The sequence below is a fragment of the Platalea leucorodia genome (genome assembly GCF_965183815.1).
Source record: "Platalea leucorodia genome assembly, chromosome: 4".
NCBI lineage: Eukaryota > Metazoa > Chordata > Aves > Pelecaniformes > Threskiornithidae > Platalea > Platalea leucorodia.
The window spans coordinates 125,314,602-125,327,422 of record NC_138826.1 but is presented as its reverse complement, the minus strand read 5'-3'; the positions used below and the strand labels follow the sequence as shown (position 1 = coordinate 125,327,422).

The 12,821-nt window shown below is 39.2% G+C and overlaps 1 protein-coding gene across 2 annotated transcripts in view; it reads left to right on the top strand.

Annotated features, from left to right (window-relative positions):
- CHCHD3 (coiled-coil-helix-coiled-coil-helix domain containing 3) overlaps nt 1-12,821 on the top strand; it is a 164,268-nt gene that overhangs the window by 19,617 nt on the left and 131,830 nt on the right. For both annotated transcript variants that reach the window (XM_082310170.1, XM_082310169.1), the window contains exon 3: nt 11,852-11,936. In XM_082310170.1, the coding sequence (XP_082166296.1) occupies nt 11,852-11,936 (85 nt within the window). The remainder of the gene's footprint in view (nt 1-11,851; nt 11,937-12,821) is intronic.

The following is a 12,821-nucleotide window of genomic DNA, read 5'->3' as shown; positions in this document are numbered from 1 at the left end:
CTTCTTTAACTCAACCCACTTATTGGTGGTAAATGGCTTATTTTATTAGCTGTCACACGTTTCAGGACACATTGCCCATATTTCATGTTTCTTGCAGTGCTTCCCTGTATCTGTCACCTGTTTTATCTAACTTAGGTCCTCTAAGACAGAGTGTTTCTTCTGTGTCAAGCGTGCATATTTTTTGTAATGAATTCTAAGTTTCTGGAAGAAAACTCTTGACAGATTTTTGAGGATTCACTATGCTGCATTGAAATTCCTGTAACTTTTTTTTTTTTGAATAATCATGAAGTCTGATGCAAGAACCGCACAAATACACAATTTCAAATCTGTGGTGAGAACCTCTGTCTATTCTGCCACCGCGATTGTGGCGCCAGGACATCTCTCCCCGCCTGTGTTCAGGGCTGACAGTCTGGGCTTAGCATGAATGGAGGAGAGGTTGATGGGTTTTCTGGGCGGTGTGAAAACCCCGAGTGAGTATTGCACAAGGATTTTGTAGTGGAAGAGCTCCCACCCTGATTGTTAAGCCGTCAGTGACTGGCAGGGATGGCTACGTGGGCGCCTTGCTCCAGCGGGATGCTCTTGTCCTGCACAGACCTTTGCTCGCGGGTCCTTGCTTCTTGACTCCTGCCGCTTTATTCTCTGATGCTCCATTTCTCCTTTGTCTGTTGGTTAAAAGATCTAATTCTAAGTTTAGCCTCGGGATTTTGTATTTTTTAATTTTCTGTCTTTCTGTGGACTGTATACATCCATTTCTGTTTACTTGATTTTTTTCTGTTAGCTAATTAGAGTGTAACCTTGGATGTGCTAGGGAGTAATGAAAATTCTGTGCTTTTCTCATGTAGGTGTGAATCTCAGAAATGAGTTATTCTTATTAAATATAGCTGTTAAGCACAGGCAGATAGAACCCAATTCAAAGAATCGCAGGGGAAAACCTTGTAATCATGCTCTCCCCTGTTTTTCCAGCCCCCCTCATAGTTTTGTTGCTAAAATTACGACAATAATTGGATACTGAAAAGGGAATGTTCCAAATATAATGCGAACTAACTTTGCTTTGCTATTTCTAGATCACGTACCATCTTGTTTCTAATTTAAATTAGTATAAATTGATTGATATCCACATTCACATTGTAAAATAGATAATGTAATATATGCAAGAGCGCCTTTGGAAACTAAAATATTAAATATTTTTAAATTATGCACACTTAATTGCATTGTTTTTGTATTTAATTATCCTATGAGCTTGTTTTAAGTATTGCTGCACATTACCAATATTTAACAGTTAATACGAATTTCTGTCCTTGGAGGCGCACTGTATGTTTGTACTGAATCGGTGATTGTAGGAACTGCCTGTAATTCTGAATTTAAATGGAAGAGTTGTTGTATGTGTTGCTAGTTACATTTGTATGAGTCTGAAAATAGAGTTTATTCCTAAGAATGCTATTCTTTAATAATAATAATTGAATTTAAAAAAGCAAACAAACAACAGTTTAAATGCTGCCCATGCCCTGATCCGTGGCTCATAAAGACATTTGGAAAATGTGTAATAAGGGCACTGATGAAAGCGACTGTTCTGGCACACACCGATACTTGTTTCTGATAGTTCCCTTGTACATACACCAGTAAAATTCCTGAGAGTCTCTAAGGGATTCCTTTGTTGTAGGGAGAGAAACCAATACTTCGGCCTTTAAAGGAAATAACTGATTTCTGGAGTTTTTTCTTTAGTGATGGTGGAATGAAGGGATGGTTCACTATTTTTTCCATTGAGCATAAGGCTAATTTGGACTATTTATAGGGTTAAAGACCAGGTACAACAGTGTTTGAAAACCATTGATTTTTCTTTTTTTTTTAAATGTTATATCAGGAATACTGATGTAGTAACCGTTACAACACTTCCTTATGCTGTCTTGTATTCTGTTACCAGCAAATCCGAGCTCTTTCAATAATAATAATTAAAGAAGGAAGAGTATATTTAATGGTGTCATTGACTTACCACCTAATTTAAGCACAGTGAACGTATTTGCTACAGCTTTAATCAACATTGAAATCATACACTTTGATTTCAAAATGAGAAGTCTTACTTTTTTCTTTAGCGTGCAATGAATATTTAAATGGCTTTCTTAAAAACTTATGTTTTTAGGAGTCCAGGATAAAAGTTCCTTGACAGCGTTACTGATACCCAAAGCAAACTAAAGTATGTAATTCTACCAGTGAATTTTACGCTCGTAAGAGTTACCGGGTTGACGGCTCTGGTGAGCTGAAGCTTCTACGTATGCACAGACTGCATGCCGCATGGGTAGGCGTAGATGGACTGTCTCGCATTGATTTACCAGCGCACTTTAACCTGGACCTCAAGTAACCCATTTCAGGGGTGAGACAAATTTTGTTTCCATGGTTAGCCGCTTGGGACAGCTTTGAGAATGTCAGGAAAGGTAACAATGTTTTCTTGTTGTTTAATTGAATGAGAAATAAAGTATATACTTTTTTTTCCCCTGGTCTAGTGGAAATTACTGTATGCTACTTGAGTGCCTGTCATTTATATAGTTGGCTACTGTTTCCAAATTAAGATTAATGGATCTGATATTTTGTCTTTTCTCTGCTGTTCAACTTAAATGGCTACTGTTGATATTGATGGGTTTTGTGTGATGTATGGAAGTCCAGAGGGGTTGGACTAGATGACCTTTAAAGGTCCCTTCCACGCCAAACTGTTCTGTGATTCAATGGATTTAGATATGGACCAAACTGAAGTGTTTATTAAGTAGAAAGATAAATTGAGGGTATTTGCATATTATAATATTAGTGTATTATGCATTTTAAATTGGAATGTGGGTGGGAAAAGTGTTTTAATTATGGAAGACCCATAATGTGTTCATAAGCGCACAGCTTGATGTTATGAAAGTACCAGGTTGCCAACATATGATTTCTGATTCAATATTTATGACAGTTAATGCGCAGTTAGGACTTTTCCTTGTGACATCTTCATTAGCTTTAATGTCTACAAAGCTGCAGTTGCCCTGCCAGCTACTGAGACAGATGATGGGTTTGAAGACAGCCCTAAAGTACGTTGTCCCAAGTGAGCCGGTTAATGTTCGTACTTAATGTGCACAGGGACACGAGAACTGCCTTGTTGGATCAGATCGATGGCTTGAATGCCCTGATGCTCTGTTGTCAATACCAGATGCTACAGAGGTGAATGCAAGAAATTCTGCAGTAATTAATTGTGAAATAGTTTTTCCAGCAAAAAAAGTCATCTTGTTTCTGGCAGTGGTCAGTACATACCTTGAAGCAGTGTTCTCCAACTCCACGTTATGTATTACATAGCTTGTTGGTGTTCTTTAGTCGTGTCCCCCCCCCTCCCGATTTTACTTGCTTTTGGCTTCAGCAAAAAGAGTTGACTATATTATCCACTGTGCATTCCAAATATTACCAAAAAATATTACAAAAATAAACAACTTTTAAATGCTGCCCTGTCAGCTTTGTTGTGAATCTTTTTAACAATGTGTGATGGAAGAATGAATAGAAGCCCAGGGCTTCCTATTTTACGTTATTATGTTCTACACCATGTCTCTTCTCTGTGTTGAGCCATTTCAGGTTTTCTTTCTGTTATTTCTAGGTGCTTTCCCAAAGGAAGAGAGTTGTGTGGTAATGCCATACGTTCATCAGTTGCCTTCTGATTACTTCTGGATTTATTAATCCAGTTCCGCCAAATCTAACCAAGGGGGGCTGAAAGACTCAAGACCCTGATATTTCTATAGGTTTTGATAAACCAAGGGCTAGGTAGAAAAGAGACACTAAGACAAATGCCTTTATGGAGAGAGAAGGTCTTCAGCTGCCTGGGCTCTTTTGCGGAAGGTTTACCCCTCCCCGCGTATGCTACGGCTGGCAGGTTGGTACGTGTTCCACAAAAGGAGCTACAGCCCGTGCTGTGTATCGCCAAGCCAAGCTAGGAGATGGGAGAGAGCGCTGAAGTTTGGAGACTGGAGAAGCGCTCAAGGAGGACAATGTTTCAGGGACAAGAGAGATCAGCATGACTCAATGTGAGGGGACGGAGAAACATGCAATGCAGATCTGTGAGAAACCAGTCTATGTTAGTGCTTCTGATGGGGAGGGGGCGCGGGGGGAACAAAACCCCCCCAAAAACCCAAATCCCGTCACTTTTTCTATGCTTTGTTTCAAAGACTACACTTTCTAATGTTTCCCCTTTGCCTTAAAAAAAAAAAAGAAAATGTTAACATAAGCTATTGGACAAAATAGTTTGGAGAACTTTTCAAAGTGATTATTGTGTTAAGTACATAAATTTTGGTGGAACTGAAATAGATCTCAGCAAAGCTTATCCTTGGCTTCGACTGTTGTGTGGAAAGACTGCTACAAAGCTGTGCTTGAAGTGTGGAGGTGCATCATCTTATATCTATTTTTCATATTCTTTCTCATTCTTTATGTATTCTATACTTACGTTGGACCTTCTGTTCCCCTTCTTCCCTCTCATGCCCTGCTGGCCATTAAACAAGTTTTCTTTGTGTGAGACTTGGGACTTACATGTGGTTATGGTTGATTTAAAAACCATGCAAAATGCAAGACAATTGCATTATGCTTTCCAGTGCGTGTGACTATTCATTTTTCAAAACTGAATTTGTATACCATTGTGCTGCACAGCTTGCTTGGTCTTATTTTCTCCCTTTTTAAAGTTTTCCAGTCTTATAAAGTCTTGATTAAAATCTTTTTAGACTATTCATATGCAGAGTTTAAAGTCTCTGTTTAGCTTTCCCATTGCCAGTGCTTGCTGTCCTCTGTTTTGTCTTAGGCTGTTTCTAATCCGTGACAGTAATTTACCACTCATTTTTATAAGTACGCTTTCCTAACAGCCCCTACTGAGTGCCGATGTAAAAGATGAACCGAATTGCTTATGTAGCTTCTTGTTTGCTGTCTTGTTGATGCATTCAGACACTAATTTGAAGACTGTGCATTCTGCTTTTGTGTATCTTACCCCCGCATTAGTCCTCTGGATTGCACCCGAGCCATGTACTTCCTTTAAGTGGCATGGGTTGTCCTTCCTTGTCACTTGTTTATTTGAAGGCAGAAGTAGCCAGTGTAGCCCCAAACGCATTGCCGAGCTCCTTGGTGAAGGAGTGGTGGTCTGAAACTCAAGAGGAGAGGCCAAGGGACGTGGACTTGCTAGGCTTGGAAGTACCCTTCCAGCGAGGAAGTTATTGAGAAGACAGAACCAGTCTCTTCATGGTGGTGCATGGCGTGAAGACGAGAAACGAGGCGTATGTTAAAACAAGAGTGCTTTTGACCTGTAAGGAGAAGCTTTTCCACCATCAGGTCAGTCGGGCATTGAAACGTATTGCCCAGAGGGGCTGTGCTGGTTTCATCCTTGGAGGTATTTTTTGTAAAAGCAAATTTTTAACATTTTAAGGAAGATGGTCAGATGACCTGGAGAACATCTGCATGATTGTTTTGCCCTATCATAGAATCATCGAATCATTTAGGTTGGTAAAGACCTTCAAGAGCATCAGGTCCAACTGTTAACCCAGCGCTGCCAAGGCCACTGCTAAACCATGTCCCTCAGCACCACATCTCCACAGCTTTTAAATCCCTCCAGGGATGGGGACTCAACCAGTTCCCTGGGCAGCCTGGGCCAGGCCCTGACAGCCCTTTGGGGGAAGAAGTTTTTCCTAATATCCAACCCAAACCTGCCCTGGCGCAGCTTGAGGCCGTTCCCTCTCATCCCATCGCTTGTTACTTGGGAGAAGAGACCGACCCCCACCTTGCTACACCTCGCTTTGAGAAGTTGCTCTCTGAAAGACGTCCTCTTCACTGGACAGCTTTTTTTTTTTTTAGTAGCAAACCTGAAGGAACAGTAGAACTAGTTTATTTTCCTTTTTTTTTTTTTTGGTAAATTCATTCTCTGAATATTATTTAGCTAAGTATTTCCTAAAAGGTGTTTGATTGTATCAAACCTAAGTGTCTCTTCATTAACAACTTAATGCACCTGCCCTTTCAAGAGGATTTAGTTGAGGTGCCTGATAATAAATGCTGTTTCCATTAATGATTTTCTTGAAAATGCAAGACTTAACAGGCAGATTCCCAGCTCTGCAGGCTAGAGGCCATTTGATTAATTTGCCCATATTGTATTCCTGATTTCTCAGCCTAACCTTTTTGAGGCTGCAGGTGTCTGCTTTACCTAATGTGTGTTGTTTGCAGCTTTGGGTGCTGCCTTCTTGCTGTAATCTTAGTATCATGCTGAATGTTTTTTCTGTGAAGCAACTGCTTTAGAGTGAGAGGCAAAAGGTACGGATTTAGATCTTGTGACTAGCAAGGGTAGAGGAGTTGAAGAAAAATGAGAGTAGCTGAGTTACACATACCCTTATGCACCAACCTATAGTAGACCTAAGAGAGAAAATTGCTGATTGCTTCTTCAGAATTGTCGTCATGTGAAGCTCTTGGCTTTGCTCCGATACTGCTAGCGGATGCCCTTTGAAGTTCCAAGATGAAGTGCATATTATATATCTGAAACCTCAGTAACGGTTGGTACGTGTGTGAGCTCTTCAGTACCTTTAGCTCCTCTGTCCTCGTCAACTGTCCCTGCAATTATTCAAAGCATTTTGGACCCTGGGAAACATATCAGATGTGTGCTTTCTTATTAATTTGATCTTGAAGCACAAGTGGAGAATCAATTATAAGGGTTAAGCAAATGGCTTTGCACACTCTTTTTGTTTATTTTTTTTTTTTAACAGCAGTCAGTTTAGTCTTTACGTGGACTACAGAAAACAATATGGTATCTGTACAAGTTGCTCCCCAAACCATTTTCATAGGTTTTGTGGCCTTTTAAGAAGGTATCAGAATAAGCCCCTCCCAGGTTTGCAAAAGGCTGTTGGATGGATAGGAATCTCAGTGTCTTCCTTGTCTGGGAAAAGCGTTGAAACACGGCCATGGGGAGAATGCTCTTACACTTTCCTAACTGCCAGCCTGCTCTGCGTTCTTTTCAACGTAAAACCCTGTCCCGGTGAGAGGTGCTCTCACACCCTTTCACTCCGCACATCTGTCTGAAGGCATGAAGCCAACTAGAATGATTTGGTAGAAAACTTGAGTAAATGTGCTGTAACTTCTATTCTGGAGGTTGCCTCTCTTCTGTTCGTTGGGCATGGTCACAGATTTTGGCCAACAGATATGCACTGGACGTCATTTATTGTTTCTGCAGATCTAATCTTTGGCTGTCTTGTCCTCTTTCGTCCATGCTCTTAAAGGTTTGTTTTAAATGCGAAAGAAGCTAAATTTACCTTTTTGTGTGTATGGGGAGGGGAAGCTAACTGAACCAAATACATGTATTATCTTGTGCTTGCAGTATGTGAACATGGTTTAAATAATAATAATTGGCTAATTTATCTGTATTCTTTTTAAAGTTAGAATCTGTGCGTGAAGGGGAGGAAATGCGTCGTGCATTTGCGCTGTAATATTAGGCATAAATGACCACGTCCTTCAAACTCTTCCAAGAGAGTAGGTGGACAAGAAATGTCAGGTTACGGCATCCCAGAGGCCATCGAAATAGCAAAATGTCCTTGTCTGTTGACAGTCACTGCTTGGTCTGCCAGGATGCAGGCAAGAGCTTTGTGGTTTTTATCATGTACTGGTATTCCGTGCCTGCCGTGGTGTGATGTGGAACAGCCTGGTCACTCCTCCAAGCATTGTGCAACCTGCTGCTAGATCTGAGCATGGTAATGAGCCCATTGACAATGCAGCTGGTGGTGCTCCATTTCCATTATCCTGAAGAGAATACTGCTTATCAGACACCTATCAGCATCCACCCTTCACATGCTAAGAGGACAGAGAAGAGTTATTTCTGGCTGTAGCACTATGGCTTTTTGAGTATAGTTCCCATTACTGACCATCTATCTAAATTGTCTTGTGATGGGAGCGGTGCATTAGCACATTCAGTCTTGGGAAATGGTGCAGCTGCATTCATTTTGCTCTCTTGGAGGAGCATAAGAAAGCACTGGGATGCAAGTCTGACCTTCCTAAATGTACTTGCCTGAAAATCTTCCCAATTTCTCTGCTCTGGGATGCACTTAGAAGTTGACACTGATTTCAGTATCCTGAGGAACTTTAAATACTAAAAGGGGTGGTGGTAGGAATGGCTACATAATTTTTAGCAACCGCTGTATACTAATTGTCTCCGGATCATGCTTATTTTAGCAGTCTTGGACCCACCAGGTTCTGATATTCTCCAACAGTTTAATAGTCAGCTGTCTGTTTTTAATGCCCTATAGTCTTAGCAGAGATTGCCATCAGAGAGAAACGTTACTGCTTTTATCTAGAAACAGTTCCATTTTTGTTTTTAATCCTCTTTCTAAGAAATTAACTTGGTTCTTTTTAAATGCTTCTTCCCCTAGAACAAATCCCTCCTACTTGTAGAACTGCAATATTTTACTGAAACATCATAAAGTTCCCATTTGGGAGCTACCCATTTATATCTTACAATAATTCTATTGAATGATCTATAGTTCCCCCTTTATTCCCTATTAGTATTTGGCTGATCGATGGGCAACCTAATTGATTGTTAAGGTCAAATATCTTTATTGGCTGATGCCAGAATCTTTTCTCATTACAACTTAAAGAAACGCTTCTATGGTCTGTTAGAGTTCTTGTACTCATTTTTGAACACCAGAACAATAAACTTCATGATGTAGATGCTGGTGAGCAACGTACTTACACGACGTTTTGTGTATTCTCAGGTGCAGTATTAAAAGGACGTGAAATATTGAGGTATCTGGGTTGAGCAGAACTACAGTAAGAAACACTTGATCATGGGTTTTCAGATTGTTCTGTGAATAAGGTAGCTGTAATGTGAAATAAATTCTTTGCTTTTGTGACAGCTTAATCATTTCTGAGTGTACAAATGCAGAACCTTAACTGCTCTCATTTTGGCTCGTGATGCTCACTGAGGTGTGAGGGAGATGAATGTGTGCTGCAGTACAGAAACAGGATCCTTGTGATTGCCTGATATTTTGCTAAACTTTCTTTTTCTTCTGGCGATACAGTTCACCGTGACAAGCTGATCTTTGTTTGGAAATGTACGGGTGTGCTGTAACAGCCCGGTATCTTCTCAAACGGAGGGTATCCTCACGTAGCCGCAGAGGAGAAAATAGCGGAGCATGTCAATAGTCAGCAGAGACAGTCGCAATAAAATGGGGCTTTGCTTTCTCATCCAGGGTTTGTGATAGTAATCTGTTACAAGATTCATATTTACCTCTGACTTTTCACGTATGTTAGTATATTTTTAGGCTGGGGTCTCACTTGCCATTCACAAGTGTCCCCCCTGCTTTTTCCCAACGCAACGCTGTTTCTGCCACCGAGGCATTTGCTGCATCTGGCCGGATGGATATCGATGCATTCTGCTTTACTTAAGATGCTTATAACTGAATTAGTTGGCCAAGACTCCTATATAGTTGATGACGCCGATTCATTCATTCATAAAATTCGCTATTTTAAAAGCCTGCTTTAGGATGAGAAGAATTGCAGACTGGACTCTATTAACTATAATGGGAATGTGGGCTAATGATGTTAGGTAATATTTGCAGATAAAGCCAACTCCTGCAGACAGGGTCACCGAGATACATGGCTATTTGTTGCTGGCTTTTTTTGTGTCTTTTTTATTTTTATTTTTTTAAGAATCTGATCGTTGCCTAATGTAAAACACATAACTGGTTCCACCGAGGGGGTACTAGAATCGGAGGCTATTTTTGTCTTTTAATCACTAGATACACCCTTGTTTTGTTTGGTGGTTTTTTTTTTTTTTTTGACAAATTAAGCTAAAGAAAAAGTGCCTTAGAGGTTATCTGCTTAAATTAGATGGTAGCTTGGTGATTAGAGCGCTTTACTGGAGTATATGTGATATGTGGACTCAGACCTGTCCGTCTTAGGAGGGTCTGAATTCCAGATGTTCCACTTTCTGGGCAAATTCTGTAACTATCAGCTTTCTGTGAAGGAGGAGGCTGACGGCTCTTCCCCCTCTGCCCCAGTATCTCCACTAGCAGTTTCCAACTAGTTTCCAACCACCAGCAGTTGTTGAATGCTGTCTCTATGCATAAATACTTAACACAAATGCAACCTGTAAGGAGACTGCTTGTTGTCTTGCAATTGCTTCGTGTCTGATACTGCCTGAAAATGTGGTTCTTGGGTTTTTGGCTACCTAAGCAAGTGTTTTTGTTACTGCCTGGCAGATGGGGGGGTTGTAGCACCTTCTTGAATTTAACCTCTATATTATGCTCAAGGGATAGGCGTTTTGGAGTGAGATTACATGTCTTTTAGCGATGTGGTTCGGTAGGCTGGAGTTTGAGCTGGATGCTTCACATAAATAAGGGAATTACCTGTATGCCTCTAACAGCTCAGCTAGGGTAGGTACACCTTTATTCCAGACAGGCAGGTCTAGATTAGGATTTATATTGGAATAAACCTGGAAATAATTACTTGATTTTTAATCTTTTTCTACTGCTGTACTTTATAGTTGTTTTCTTTTCCACCTATAGGAAAACTCACTCTTCTTGATTGCTACAAATCAGTATTTTATGCAAAGTTAACACCTGTTTTACTGAAGTTGGTATAACTTTTGGTTACCAAGCTACCTCATTTTCCCAAATGGAAAATGTTGTTCTTTCTTACTAGATGACTGGGTATTTTTTTTTTTTTCCCTTTAATTCCTGCTATGTGTGTGTCAAGTTGTATTTGGATATAGATAAAGCAAAACCATCTCCAAAGTTGGGTTGGTTTTTGGAGTTTTTGTGGTTTGTGGGGGTTTTTGTTTGTTTGTTTTGTGTGGGGTTTTGGGTTTTTTTTTGTTTTTGTGTGTTTGTTTTTGTGTTTTTTTTTTTTTTTTTAAGGCTGACACAGCCTTTTCAGTATGATTTTTTTTTTCTGGAATTCTCTTGAAATATGTTTTATTGCTACAACTTCTATCAAAGGCAGTACCAACAAGCTGTTTCTGATCTCCTTGGGTCAGATTTTTCCAAAGTCTACAGTTAGCTATAGATGTGGAGAGTTAATAGCGAATGGTATCAGTGTAGTAGCTTGCATGACTGAGCCCTTGAATATCAGAGAGAGTTGGGAATGGACTTGTTTTGTGTTTCAAAAACCTTACTGAATGGATTTTGGTAGTCTTACAGATGTCTTTCAAGCTTGTAGGATTACTGGCTCTCGTACTTCTCTACCTTTGTGTGGAAAAGTTTATTCATTGACTTGAAGTTGCTTCCCTGCTTTTTCAGTTCTTAACTGGACTTTCAACTACTTCACCTGACATAATCTAAATGAAGAAAATATTATTTCCATGTCTGCTTGTTTAAACAAAATTGGGAGGATTTGAGGCAAAATCTTTTTCTAGCAATAGAAACTAGAAGTGTGGATATCTAGGATGTTATAAATGCTTTGTTGGGTAAAATGTGCGTCTGAAAACACTTGATTCATTACACAGGAAGATGTTTCCCTTGGTTCCATAGGAATAAAAAGCAGCATTTTATGACTTTACTATTTAAGTTTCAGTCCCAATCCCCCTGCCCTGATTTTACTTGATAAAGGCATATTTCTTAAGAAAAATGTATTTAATTCAACATATACTGTATGTTTTTTTAAATTTTCAAAAGATTCCACTAATGGAAAAGTTGTTTAATAAGGGTAATTTTTAAAGGCTCACTAGTGTTGTATGCTAAAATTTGAAAGGTGGTTGAACCACAAGAAAGCACTCCAACTGCTTTATAGAAAAAAGAAAATAAATAAAATGGAGCACTGTATTTTGCAGTTGTTTCTGTAATTAGGAATACGTTGTGTTCTGTTAACATTTAATTTAATTTTCTTCTAATTGTAGTTAATGATGAAGAACTAAAGAAAAGAATAGCTGAAGAATTGGCATTAGAACGAGCCAGGAGAGACTCTGAAGCTCAAAAGAGAAGGTTGGTTTGTTAATAACAATATTGGAAACAAACATGTACTTAATGCTTTTATTACTGTTATTTATCTACTTACTATGAACAGTTGAATTCTGTGCCCCAAGACAAAATGGTAGCTAAGACCTTTGGGTGATATAGCAAGTTTTGATATTAAATACATGTTAAAACAACAAATTAACTGCAATTTCCTTGTAAGAGCTGATATAAAATGTTGATCTAAATCCCTTTTGACCTCATAAGCCTGACTAATTTTTTGCAGTCTTTTAAGCTCAAACTTCATTGATTTCTCCTGAGTCCAAATACTCGCTTTGCAGTGTAGAGATAGAAGTAGCTTGAGAGCGATGCAGGGGTGGGTTTCTTATAACCCCTCTGTTTGATCAAAAGGTAGACTTTAACAGCAGCAGAAATGGTAATTCATGTTATTTCTGTGAATTCTAGGTATTTCTGTGAGCTGCAGTACGTTTGGAACTGCTTTAATAGTTACTAGTGCTTTGAAGATACAAAATGCTGTATTAAAACAGTTTACTAGTAGAAAACCCTTTTGATATCCTGTCGGTATATTGAAACATTATTTTCTTATGCATGTTTTTTCAGAGATTGTAGTTACTGTGAAAGACTGGGTAGAGTCATACAGAATGCACCTCCAGACTTTGGATGCAGCATTTTTTAAAATATACTCTGCAATGTTTAGTATGGTACTGTGAGATTATTAGCAAGTAAAAAAATTCCTGTTTGAATTTGAAGTCGAGTTTGGCTGTATGGTGAACTTGGTGGACTTGTGTGTTGATCTGTATTTTCTTTCCATGATTTTCCTAAATAGATAATATGACACACAAAATAAATATTAACCTACCCATTGTCCTCCATTCTGAGAATGGGAAGAAAGGC